The sequence below is a fragment of the Elgaria multicarinata genome, chromosome 5, assembly GCF_023053635.1.
Source record: "Elgaria multicarinata webbii isolate HBS135686 ecotype San Diego chromosome 5, rElgMul1.1.pri, whole genome shotgun sequence".
NCBI classification, from domain to species: domain Eukaryota; kingdom Metazoa; phylum Chordata; class Lepidosauria; order Squamata; family Anguidae; genus Elgaria; species Elgaria multicarinata.
Window position 1 is genome coordinate 53459190 of NC_086175.1, and position 13665 is coordinate 53472854.

At 41.6% G+C, this 13665-nt stretch overlaps 1 protein-coding gene across 2 annotated transcripts in view; it reads left to right on the forward strand.

Moving 5' to 3' along the window:
* The window catches only part of TBL1X (transducin beta like 1 X-linked), a 171738-nt gene that overhangs the window by 141030 nt on the left and 17043 nt on the right, over positions 1–13665 (forward strand). For both annotated transcript variants that reach the window (XM_063126363.1, XM_063126362.1), the window contains exons 6-8: positions 2940–3219; positions 5787–5919; positions 6518–6659. In XM_063126363.1, coding sequence (XP_062982433.1) covers positions 2940–3219; positions 5787–5919; positions 6518–6659 — 555 coding nt within the window. The remainder of the gene's footprint in view (positions 1–2939; positions 3220–5786; positions 5920–6517; positions 6660–13665) is intronic.

Sequence of the window (13665 nt, forward strand, 5' to 3'; positions counted from 1 at the left end):
TCAAAGGTAGCCCTATGTACAGCACATTGTAGAAGTCAAGCCTCGAAGTTACCAGTGCGTGCACTACCATCTCTAGGTTTCTAACTCTAGGAAGGGGCACAGCTGGCATATCGGCTGAAGCTGATAGTAGACACTCCTGGTGGGATACGGAGCCCAACAAAATTTGGAGGATACTAAGTTCCCCACCCCTGCTGTAAGTGGAATGTAAACAATAAATATGTTGCTTACGATGTGGCCATAAAATATGGTTGTGTTCCCCCCCCCGCCATCCCTTTAATTTTTCATTAATAGTGCCCACTGTCTATTGTATGCTTTCTCTTCAAATGAATCCTACCTGTTATTGAAATTGTTCAAAAGCATTGAGTAGCTGCAGAGTCAGAATAACTATTTTTGCATATGGTCCTGCTCTGGGTAACTGTCTAGCTATTGCAGTTGAGACCATGACCTTTAAAATACTGAGCAAGTGCATGATCTTCAAAACATTGAATATATGCAAACATTTCTGCCTGACTAGAGCCTAAATTAATTCACAGAGTTATAAGGTGACAATTTTAATTGCATTTGTTGTATTGATGGTAAAACTTTATTATGAAAATATAAAATACCATCTCTCTCTCTCTCTCTCTCTCACACACACACACACACACACACACATACGCACATATACATGCACACACATACGGTTTAGCAGTAAAAAACTAAAATGAAGACTGGATGGATTCCAGCATTCATGTTTTCTTCAGTGCACAGTAATTTATGTAGGCACTGAATGACAGTGCTTTACAGGGTAATCCAGTTTGGCACTGCAGCAGGGAGAAGGTTTAAAGCTCCCCATCGCACCTACTTCTTTAAAGTAACGTCTACTTAGAGGCCCTGCTCACGAACCCGCTATTGAGATCTGTTAGATATGTGGACATGAGAGACAGGGGCTTCTTGGCAGTGGCCCCAGGTTTGTGAAATTCCTTCCCTTGGAAAACAAATGGCCCCTGATTTATTGGCTATTAAATGACATCTAAAAATGTTTTATTTTGAGATTCTTTTTAATATTTGGTACTCGATGCTGCCTTAATATGATCTTTTATTAGTTGTTTAGAACAGTAAACATATTGTGGTTTAATATTTAATTTATTACGTGGTATGGTGTTGGAGGGGGTTACCCTGAAAGGTGACAAAGCTGTAGCTGTCAGCTACATTTTTTAAGTCTTTGAAATAAAGAATGTTTTTAATGATTTCTTGTCAGATAGATTTGGTTTAGAGTTCAACCTATCCAAAGACAGTACCGAGAAATTTTCTTAGCACAGTAGCAAGTCAGAGATTAAATGAAGAAATGGATTAATCTGCCATGTAGAAACAGGAATCTTATTTATTTATTATTTATTTATTACATTTTTATACCACCCAATAGCTGAAGCTCTCTGGGTGGTTCACAAAAATTAAAACCATAATAAAACAACCAACAGGTTAAAAGCACAAATGCAAAATACAGTATAAAAAGCACAACCAGGATAAAACCATGCAGCAAAATGGATATAAAATTAAAATACAGATTTAGAACAGTAAAATTTAAATTTAAGTTAAAATTAAGTGTTAAAATACTGAAAGAATAAAAAGGTCTTCAGCTGGCGACGAAAAGAGTAATTTGTAATTCCCTCCTCTTCATTCTTCCAATAATTTCTTTTCTTCACAGTCTGCACTACCCAAGGCTATGTCAGTTTCTAGGCCACATCTTCCCCAAAATCTCCCCCGTCTCAATGTTTGTTTCCAAAACAGATATTTTAAAAGGTTTTTTTTAAGTAGGTAGAAGTTGGCAGTATAGTTTTCTGCATTTATATTGAATGTGAAGGCAGATAGTGAAGTCCATGCTAACGTCAGTCTAGTGTCCTACCAGGCAGATAGCTAGGGACACAACGAACTCTTCCCATGGCTCTGGGGGATTTTATGCATTTAATGAGAACATCCAATCTTCACCCCAAAGCCATATACAGAATTGCTATTCTACTGGAAGGCTGCAACTGCCTTGAAGCCTGCTCAAGCACCTAGGAACTGAAAGTCAGTTTCAGATTGAAGAATGTTTAGGTACATTATGGTATCAATGGACTATATGTTATTCTGTGCTGGCTAAATTCCACTGGCAACTGAGATATAACAATTAGCTATGTCTTTAATATAACATGTAGTTTGACCTTTAGAGACCATCCTTACTTCACATAATCTTACTTCACAAAAGACATAGTTAAATTATGGAATTCACTACTAAGAGATATGGTGATGGCCACCAACATAGGCTGCAACCCTGGATAAATCCAGTTGAACTCAAGAGGATTTACTTCTGAGGATTGCATAGAGGATTGCATAGTTGGGCATCTTTAAAAAGTGACTACAACATTTGGGGCATTTTAATTTAGAAAAACGGTGAGTGAGTTGATACATAATAGAGGTATATATAATTTTGGCCCATATGGAAAAAGCAAAGAGAGATGTTTTTCTCTCCCTCTCGTAATACTAGACACCAGGGTCATCCATGAAGTGGAACAGCAGGAAAGAGAAAGCTGCATAGTTGTGTCCTTAGTAACCTTTTCAGGAATGAAAATGAACTGGAATGAATTTGATGAAATACCAGCTTTTGTAAAACCAGAGCCAAGGATGGGGGCAGGTGGGCGAGGGGGGTGTCAAACGCCTAATTCTGACAGTACTCTTTGAATGTACACAATCTACAGTGTGTTGGACATGTTTGGGAGCAAACATGCTAGTTTGCTGGGGTCTAGATGTATGTGACTGACAGCATGACTTTCTTACTTTATTTTTTCTCACTCATTTACAAAGACTTTAGGTCGCTGTGATCTAATAGTCCAGAGATGTCTCCTATAGAATACAGATTGCTCCATAATTGTACCCTTGCCTTCTAATTTTTTGTCTTTTCATTCACCCTCCTGCTTTAGGATGGTACAGTATTTGACGGCAGACCTATAGAGTCACTATCACTGATAGACGCAGTCATGCCTGACGTAGTACAGACCCGGCAGCAGGCCTTCAGGGAGAAGTTAGCTCAACAGCAAGCTAGTGCAGCAGCTGCTGCTGCCGCCGCTGCCGCCACTGCAGCTGCCACAACAACAACAACAACAACAGCAACAGCGACGACAACTGCTGTCCCACAGCAGAATACACCAAAGAATGGAGAAGCCACTGTGAACGGGGAGGAGAATGGGGCACATGCAATAAGTAAGTTAATGCTGTGTTTCATATGGATGTGGCATGCAAGTGACAACATCTGTGCAAAGATCTAGACTTGGGTATTGGGGATGATGATGATGATGATGATGATGATGATGATGCCCTCCAGGTTTCTATGGCTGTAGATAGGCTTGAAAGTCTCTGGCTGAAATCTTCTGAATTTCTGAAGCTCAGGGAAAAGGGGTTCTGTATGATGTCAGGGCACAGTCCGGTTAATCACCTTTCTCTGGATCTAGCAGTAGTAGACTAAAATACGCAAATGTATGCAACTGTGCTTAATTTGAATAATTCTGTAGAGGACACAGAAATCGATGCATTCTTGGCTCAGGATTTGAGTTAGCTTGGGGCAGAATTTAAATATAAATTCTTCATATTTAAAAGCTGCACTTTTAAATAAATTTTCATTTATTTAAAAGTGCAGCTTTTAAATATGAAGAATCCTTTTAAGTTCATGGATCTTAACATTTACTGTTGCGTGAATGTACAGGCAATAGCTATTCTGCAGCCATTCTATTTCAGATCTTTAGGATTATGATACATTACAAGGCAGTAGCTATTTTCCCCATATTAGACCAAGATCCTCAAGTATTGCCAGCATTAACCAGCTGCCTGGGTCTATAAGGGTGCGCCCAGCTTCTACAACATAAATAGGTATGATTGCGCTTACTTCAGTTTTAGAAAGTTTGGCACCTGTTTGGAAAGCTTGGCTCCTGCATTTAGTAAAGTGGCTTGTTTACACATCACACTGAGCCACCATGGGTTAATTAACCCTGGGGCTTAGCAGCACGTGGGTGTGGCCATTTTGAATATTCAAGCCATGACCATGGTCTGTCGTGTCTTGTGAAACCAGTTGGGTTGTTGGCATGGTTAACAAACAACCCAATCCATGGGCTGTTTTAGGGTTGTGGGTGATTTGTTAACCATGCCAACAACCCACCCTTGCTGGATTCAGATGACACAATAAGCCACAGCCTGAATAAATAAGATGGTGCCGCTGCTCATCATGGCTTATATAAGCCATGACAAGCAGTGATAATGTGAACCCAGTCAATATAACTGACCTGAAGAGAATAAGACTCTTCATCGTTTTACTAAAAATATGCATGTCAGCACACAGATAGGCAATATAAAGCAACCCACAGACATGTGGTGTAGTGCATAGAGACTAGGACTTCGGTGTATGTGGAAAGTAGGTTCAAATTCCTGTTCGGCCCTAAAGCCTTCTGGGTGTCTTGGGCCAGTCATTCCCTCAGCCTAACCCATCTCAGAGTTGATATGAGGGTAGCCAGAGATCAGTGTCAGAGCATCTACTTTGCATGCAGAAGATCCCAGGTTCAATCCCCAGCATCTACAGATAGGGCTAGGAAAGAATCCTGCCTGAAACCCTAGAAACCTGCTGCCAGTCAGTGTCAGCAATACTGGGCTAGATGGTCCAATGTTCAGACAACACACTCAGGCATGGTTAGGCCGCTAAGCCTTTTACAGCAAATGGTTAGTGAGTGTGTTTAAACCATGGTTATGTAGCCACCATGGTTAAGAATGGTTCACATGACACAGTGAGTCAGGGGGCATGTCTACACCAGCCCTATATCCCAGGATTGTCCCGGGATCTTTCCTGTGCATCTAACTGCCACACAGGGGATCCCGGAAGCAGGCAAGGACAATCCCTCCATTTTCTTAGGATAACCCTTAGGTGTAGAAAGGGCCAGGGTTCATGCGACGCACTAAGCCATAATGTTTAGCTCAAAATCCTTAACCACCATGGTTTACCATGCCATTGTATAATCCCACGTTTTGCCGCCTTGAGGTCTTTGGACAAAATGTGGGATACAAATAAAAGATAGAATATAATTAATGTGACCGTTTGGTCATGTGAATTATTCCCAAGTCTCAGCCACTTATCCTCACTGTTTTCTCCTCGGTTCCCCCACGCCCTCCTCTTCCGTTCCCCAAAACCCCACTTGGCAGTTTTATTCTCTGAATTAGAGCTTCTGTGTATGCTTGACTAAGCTGGGAATTACCTGTGCGTAAATAATATTTGGCAATGTAACTATGCACTACTTTTCCCTATAGGATTCCTTGCCTTTAATTGCACAGTTTCGAATGCACAAATGGGAACAGAACCTAGTGACTGTGTGTGTGTGTGTTCAAAAATTTTTTATATAATTAATCCCTTCCTATCAGCACTTGCATCCATATCATAGCCTGAAATGTAACTTGTTAAAAGTTTGTTCTTAAAGGTAGTGATAGGTTTTTCCCTAATCAGGGCCGGAGGGGGGGGATGTATATTTGTGCAGCCATTACAAATGCACTATATTTTATCTGAATTAAACGGTTTAACTCAGCCTTATCTGTAAATAATAAATATATAAACTGATCAAAATCAGTGCCGAGTAGAAGTAATGTGCTCTAGAGTTTGATTTTTTCCAAACCTGAAAGAGACAACTAACAGAACTAATGTGTGTAGGCTGTGTTGTTGTTGTTGTTTCTGCTGCTGCTTATTATCCATCCAGTAAATAAATAAAACACAAACAAAATTATTGTATGCCTTGCAGATAATCATTCAAAGCCAATGGAAATTGACGGAGATGTTGAAATCCCTCCTAACAAAGCCACAGTCCTTCGGGGCCATGAATCAGAGGTGTTCATTTGTGCCTGGAATCCTGTCAGTGATCTGCTAGCATCAGGGTAAGTTAAGGGTAGAACAGTTTTCACTCTGAATACTGAATACTGATTTGAAGCATCTCTAATGCGGATTTCCTGAGCCCTTCCTACACTGTTTGTAACATACGTGATCCGCTCTAACTCCATATGTACGTACTAAGCATAGGACCACAAGGAAGGGCCTTGTATGGCGTATTGTTAATTTTGACTGACTCAACTCCGCAGGGTGTCAGGCAGGGACTCTTTTCCATCCCCTGCTATCTGATTTTTCTTTTAATGGGAGAGACAAGGGATTGGGACCTTCTGCATATGAATTATGTGCTCTGCCACTGAGCAATGGTTCCTCCCTGAAGTCCATAATGCATCTCTTAAAATAATCTCCAGCCCATGTTAGATTGATGCTTGAAGTAGTTCTTAGCTTCATTCTGTTGGGCTCCCAGATACAATTGCTACAGTAGTTTTGCATTATACTAACATTTAAAAGTGTTAATTTGTGGAGCGGGGAGGGGTGTTGTTGTTCAATAGCTTTATGTTTTCATATTCTATTTATACGTTATTGTAGTAGATCACTTAAAAAACAACACCTTTCTGTGTACATAGCATATTTATTTTCTCTTGTTAGGTCTGGTGATTCCACTGCCAGAATATGGAATCTTAATGAAAACAGCAATGGTAGTTCTACTCAACTAGTTTTAAGGCACTGTATAAGAGAAGGAGGGCATGATGTTCCTAGCAATAAGGATGTAACATCATTGGACTGGAATGTAAGTTGACTGATGAAACTCTTGCAGTTGTCTGTGATATTGTTATATTTATAAAGTTTTGGTGCTTCCGTGCTAACCTTTTATTTTATGCTAGGAAGATTATGATGGATAGAGGGCTTATGTATGGCAACGATCCCTGGGGTGAAGTGTGCATAGAGACACATTGTATGCGCACATGCACGCACACAAGTCAATTCACTTCACTGAAGGCTCGCCTGCTCAGTTTTAGGGCCGAAGACAGCCCTCATCGCAACATTTCCCCCAGAAACACTTTACTTTCCCATGTAATTGAATATGACAACCATTCATTTATACAGAAGAATGTAAAAGGCAAGGTGGAATGTTGAAAACTGGTGTAGGAGAGCCTGTGTGGTATAGTGGTTAGTGTTGGGCTGGGATTGGAGGGACCCAGATTCAAGTCCCTACTCGGCCATGAAGCTCACTGGGTGACTTTGGGGCTGTCGCTTCAGCCTGACCTACTTTACAGGATTGTTGTGAGGTTCAACTGGAGAGGAGGAGGATCATGTGTTTCGCCTTGGGGTCCTTCGAGAAAAAGGCAGGATATAAATGTAACAAACAGATAAATAAATAATAGAAGAATGATTTTTTTAAAAAAGAAACTGGGCAAAGATTCCTATCCTGCAATCTTGTGCCAGGTCATAATATACCAAAAAATAATAGAAAATTAAAATCCAGCTGAAATTTTATCAAAGCAAATCCGACCCAAAATTCCACTGTCATGATTCTTCTTTCACACCACCATACATTAGCTTACATATCAAAGTCTTGTGATGCTTCTGGTAAATATTGTGAGACGTTTCTAATGTTGCCACTGTGTGAGCAGGAATGTCAACTAGCGTAATGAGAAACTAGCACTGGCTAGTGTAACTGGAAACTAGCCAAAACTACCGCTTTCAGAATGGAAGGAAGCTCCACTGAACTGTAGTCATTTTGGCTAGTTTTCTGGGTTGTATTAGCATGTTCCTGCTAGCGGAGTCTGTTCAGAAGTTGCAAGTTGCTAGCATCAGACACTGCTTCAGCCTCATCATGGTCAGAGTGTCTCTGCGAATAGCTCTACTGATTCATAGATTACTAACATAATGCAAATGTGTCTACATTGTTAATAAATAACAAGTTCAACCTTGCATTTTACCAGCCCATAATATACCCTTACGAGCCTTTGGGGGTAAGGCAATTAAAACTAATTAAGAAGCTAGCAGTAGTAGTATTAATTAATTGATTGATTAATTTCTCAGATTTGTATGCTGCCCCACTGGTGAATGCCCTCTGGGGGTTTACAGTCCTAAACCCAAGCAACGATAATAACAACATAATAATCATACAATATTGAACATTAAAAATATTGAAAACATTGAGGAGCCAGCATTAAAATCAGTAATCAAGCAACAGATTTAAATGTCTGTTTATAGAGGTGTATGTGATGAAAATGCCAGGTGGATCTCCCTGGGAAGATCCACCTACAGAGAAAGCTCTTTTTCTGGTAACCACTTGTGGCACCATTGTAGGGAGTGGCCCCCAGAGAAGAGCTTCCGTAGACGATCTTGACAATTGAACAGAAACATATGGTTGAGGGTGCTCCTTGAGGGAGACTGGCCCTTTAACATTCAGTGCTTTAGTAGCAGCTTCCTTTGCCAGGGGGATTCCTCTCTTACCACCTTTAGAGCCCTTTCATGTGTGTGCATTCAGAAGTTAGTACAAAAGAGATCGATGCAATTTTCTTCAATGAAGAGGTTTGCAAGCTTAGCTATTTGGGACGCCCTTCATTGAAGAACACAACAAGCCCACAGAAAACAGGCATAATTTATTTCAGAGTGGGGAATAAAAACCCAGGTCCTTGACTCTTTATCAGAGCAAGAACTACATCGCCTGTTGTTTTTGATCTAGCAAATCTTCCCAAGCGATGGGATTTTACTAAACCTCTCCCTGTTTGCAGGACTTTCCCCCTGTAATTCAAATATGCTTTCTTGTCCCTTGCTAACTAATGGGCTGTCTACCACTACCTCTGAACCTAAGACCTACCAAATATTATTATTAAATCACACAAGGGAATTGGCTCCAAAACGTAGTTGGCATGCAGCTCAAAAGTTTACTGTATCCCTTTAAAATGCAGCAATTAATCTGCATTTTGCATGGCAAGTGGTCAACAGCGGTTCTGTGCTTTTGCAGACTTAACTGAGAGAGAGAGAGCACTAGAAGTTCACTTGTTTTGTTCAGCACCAGGGACTCTTTTTGTGTGTGTTTATGTGGGAAGGGTTGTGGTTTCTTTTAGAAGGCAAAGACAAATAGTGCAAGGAGCTTTTAGTCTACCAAAACAATGTAGAGTTGTGCACTGCCTAATTTGGAGTAAATGATTCATGCTGCCTCTTAAGATAAACTCAGTCAAAACAAGCAGGTTTGTGAGAATTAAAATATTCCTTTCTTTGCACTTTTTACTGTCCTCTGCAAATGAATCAGGCCTCTCTCTCTCACACACACACACAAAATCAGGTAGGCTTTTTCCCAACACAGTGAAAGTATAGCTTGTATCCTGGAGCCCGTCTACACTTGTCTAGATGAAACATAACAAGTTGGCAGAGATGACGTCAGCAGTCACGTGATGCTGTTGTTGTTACGTTTCTTCTGACTTTTAAAACCGTTCCACTTTCTGTTAAAATCGTTTTAAAACTAACAATGTGCCCCAACCTTTCGTTGTATTCAATGCCATCTTTCAAAGTCATGTCTCGTGACCATGGTCTTTGCTTCCTGATTAGGACAAGTGAGGGCTTTTCTAGGGGAGGGAGAGCTGGCACAACGCGACGAGGGGGAGGGGGAGGGAGGGCGGTGAAAGAGGGGACAGAGGCTTAATTTTTTTAAAAAACTGCTTATCTTTCGGGGCGCACGTGGCCCCTTTAAGACGCTGCAGGGCTTCCCTCGTCCCTATGTGTTGCCCCGCCTCCCTGCCGGCTTATCCTGGCAGGTCTAGCTCAGAGTCACCGGAAGAAGGAGGTTTACTTCAGAGCCAGTATGAGCATAATGAAGAACGTTCTAAAGAAGAGTGTGCCGGGGTAAAACGATAGAAGAAAAGGTATTTCGATTGACTGGGCTCAAGTTGCATTTTGTAACGTAGCAAGGGAGGACGCAACAATGCACTTAAACAACGGTGTAATGAATAGTGTAGATCCTGCCCTGTTGTTATCTGTTAAAGTGCTAGCATTGATAGTTCTCTTTCCTCTGTATTGTATGTCATGCATAAAAATGTAGTGAGCTCCACGCTTGCTCTTCTCTCTTCTGCACCATGGAAGATTCTTTTTTTCTGCAAATACATTCTAAAGCTCCCAGGGGCTACAGCAGGCAAGATTGTTTTCTAATCATGATCTCGACAGCTCCAGAAGAAGGAGCAGAAGTGTGAATGATGCGTATACAAACAAAAGGAGTGGGAAATGAGTATCTGGAGCTGCACTGAGAAAAAATATTAGGAGATGGTTATGTGCAGCAGCCCTTCCCTGTGCAGAGGTAATTGTTATTACCTGCTGATAATTAGGCATAAAATTGTATCCAGCGTTGTACTTCCACTAGCTCAAATGGACGTTGTGCTAGTGGACACCAAATTTCAAAGTATGCAGAAGGGGAGGATCCAAGTAAAGTTCCGCTTGCGCAAACACTCAAACTCTTGTAGATCTTAGGTTTACGTGTTGGTCACTCATGCTTGCACAAACGCTGGTGCAGGAATTCCCCCCGCTAATGGTACATTGGCTTTAGGCTCTTGTAGGCATTTGAAAGAATATGCTCTCAGAGCTTGAGAAGAGAGTGCGGTAATATTCATACATACATAGCGCTTTTCCCAAGGGGGTCATACGTTATTTCAGTAATGCCCATATCAACCCTGTAAGGTAGACTTGTATAGTTATCCCCATTTTACAGATGAGGCTGAAGCTAGGATATGATGACTTGGGCAGGAGGAACTGACGTGATTTGCACGTAACGGCAGCAAATCGTGGGTTAATTAAATCATGCCATTTTTTATATTCATCTACTGTTGGGTTGATCGGGGGTTGCTAATGTGACATCCAAACCTAGGGCATGTCTACACCAGTGTTTATCCTGGGAATTGTCCCTGTGCTTCCACATGACACACAGGGGATCCCAGAGCAGGTAGGGATGATCCCTCCTTTTCCCTGGGATATCTGCAGACACTTTTAGCCCGGTTTTTCCCATGGTCTCGGGACGATTCCAAGGACTGCGGGTGGTGTAGGGACCCGTTCTGTCTTCTTCCTCCTCCCCGTGAGTAGCAGGGGTCAGCAAAAGAAAGGCACCAGGACAGGGGGAGTCCAGGGACATTGGGGTGGGTGGGGAGTGGGGTTAGGGCTTTTTTTTGGTACTTACTTTTACACTGGAGTGCAAGTGTACTCCAGCTCCTGCCTTTTTTTCTTCTTTTTTTCGAAAAAGGCAGCCGTGACATCCTGCTTCCTCCCTGGATGTCGCGTGCCACATGTGAACCCAGGGGGAGGATATTGCAATCAGCATATCGTGAGATCCTCCCTGCTCCCTCCTCTGGTGTAAACATGCCCCCAGACACTATAACCATGTTTTAAACACCCCACAGATAACCTAAAATTAATAGTTAGGTTAATTGTAGGCTGTTTAACCTATGATTAAGCTACAGTGTCCAGGTTTGGATGTCATGTAGCAACCCCTGATTGGAGCTGAATATTCAAATGTGTGTCGTGGCAAATCATGGGTTAGTTAACCCACAATTGGTTGAACGCATTTGAACACCCTCACTGTGCATATTGTAAGAAGGTCCATGAGGCATCTGTGGACCTCTGCTGCATGGTGCTGATTTTAACCTTTAAAGCCTTACATGGCTTGGGACCACAATACCTGATGGAACGCCTCTCCCAACATGAACCTACCCATACACTGCTCAACATCCAGGGTCCTCCTCCTCCTGCCTACTTCGAGGGAAGCTCTGAGGATGGCAACAACAGAGAGGGCTTTTTCTGTGGTGGCCCCCCAATTGTGGAACAATCTCCCTGACGATGCCCGCCTGGCACCGACATTGTTATATTTTCGGCGCCAGGTCAAGACTTTTCTCTTCTCCCAGGCATTTAGCAATATGTAATTAGCCTGGGTTTGGTTTTGTATGTTTTTGTGGTTTAAAATTGTATGTTTTTGTGATTTATAATTTTTGTATATTTTTTTTAGTGTTTTTATCCTATATAAACCACCTAGAAAGCCTCGGCTATGGGGCGGTATACAAATATAATAATAATAATAATAACAACAATGACGTGTCATGGATCAACAGATCCATGAGTCATCTATGGTTCAGCTTTTTGAGCTTATAGTGCAACTTAAGGGAGCACTTGCTCATCTGCCCTGTGGCAAGGTATGAGAATTCCAGCCACATTAAGGACATTTTCTCCTTTGCATGTTTTGCCAAAGTATGACTCACTCTGCATCAAAGCTTTATTATTACTGTCAGTAGCATTCAAAGCAATGTGAATCCCGGTAAGTTCATGGCTGAACTTCTGGTTTTAACGAGAGCCTTCTGACTCATGCTCTTATATATGATGATATTTGAGCTCATTTCTTACATCCTAATAATGCCACATAGGAGAGAAGTAGAGTAACATGTAGTAGAGTAAGCACAAACTGTGAGGTAGATTAAACTGAGATAAAACGACTGGCCCAAAGTCACCCAGTAAGCTTTGTTGCTGAGAGTAGGAATTCAAACCTGGGTCTAGAATAAATATTGAAAATAAATAATGATCAGTACGGGTGGTGTAAATATATTATACAGTAGCTCAGGGGTGGGGAACCCCTTGTCAGATTGAGGGCTGAATTCAATTTCAGAGAAGATCTTGGGGGCCGCTTTCCAGTGGTGGATGGGGATGAACACAAAAGAGGCAAGATACCAGCATATTTTTCCTCAAAGCTCTTACTGCCTGCAACTAAGCCACAGGAGAAGCATTTCAACCTTTTAGAATGTGGAAAATACTGCACATAAGTTGGGAAACCACCAAACGATCGGTGGTTGGAGGAAAGGGAGTGGGGTGAGGAGGTACCTCACCCTTTCAATAGCTGGGTAAAAGAATACACATCCTAATTTTTGCATTCAATGCTTGTGAAATGTACTTACGCCACCCATGGGCTCTGCACTGTAAGAAGGATGTAAACAAATTAGAATAGGTTCAGAAGACTGCAGTGAAGATGGTCAGACATATAAAAAATAAGTCCTGTGAGGAAAAGTTAAAGGAACTGGTTATGTTTGGCCTGGAGAAGAGAAGACTGAGAGGGGAGATGACTCTTCAAATACTGAAGAGCTATAACTTAGAAGAGACTTGTGTTCTGTGGCTTCAAAGAGCAAGGCGTTGAACATTCGGAGAAATGTCTTAGTGTGAAGAGCTGTTCAGCAATGGAACTAATTACCTAGTGGGGTGGTGGGCCCTTCCACAATGGAGGTCTTCAAACAGAGGCTGGACAGATTACCTGCCTCCAAGATCCTCACTAGCTCTATTAAGATGATTAATAATAATATTTTAGACATTTATATCCCCACTCACATGAGTTCAGCTCATAAGCTCAGTTCACATGAAATTAGGGGGAATTCACAAATGAATGCTCGTCACTTGATGATGGCAACCTCAGGTGATGGCTCACGTGTGTGAAACAGCTATCACAGACCAATTGCCACAGGCAAAGATTGTATGAAACTTTGCATTATTTGAAACACAATTCAGTGAAGGCAGTTTACATGTCTAACTGTGAACCATCATAATACATATTTGTATGTGAATTGGTCCATCATAGAATGCAAGCTGGGTTTTGTTCCTGCTGGTTTCAGCTAAAAAGACTAGCTTCAAAGAATCTAATGCTCCCATTTGCTCCATTCCTCTGTCAGTGCAGCTGAGGATCAGTTAGGCAACTGCCACTAGGCATGGGTCAAGCAAGTCTGATTTGCTCAGGTTCTCATTTTTCCACTATTAAATTCATTTCATCTCAA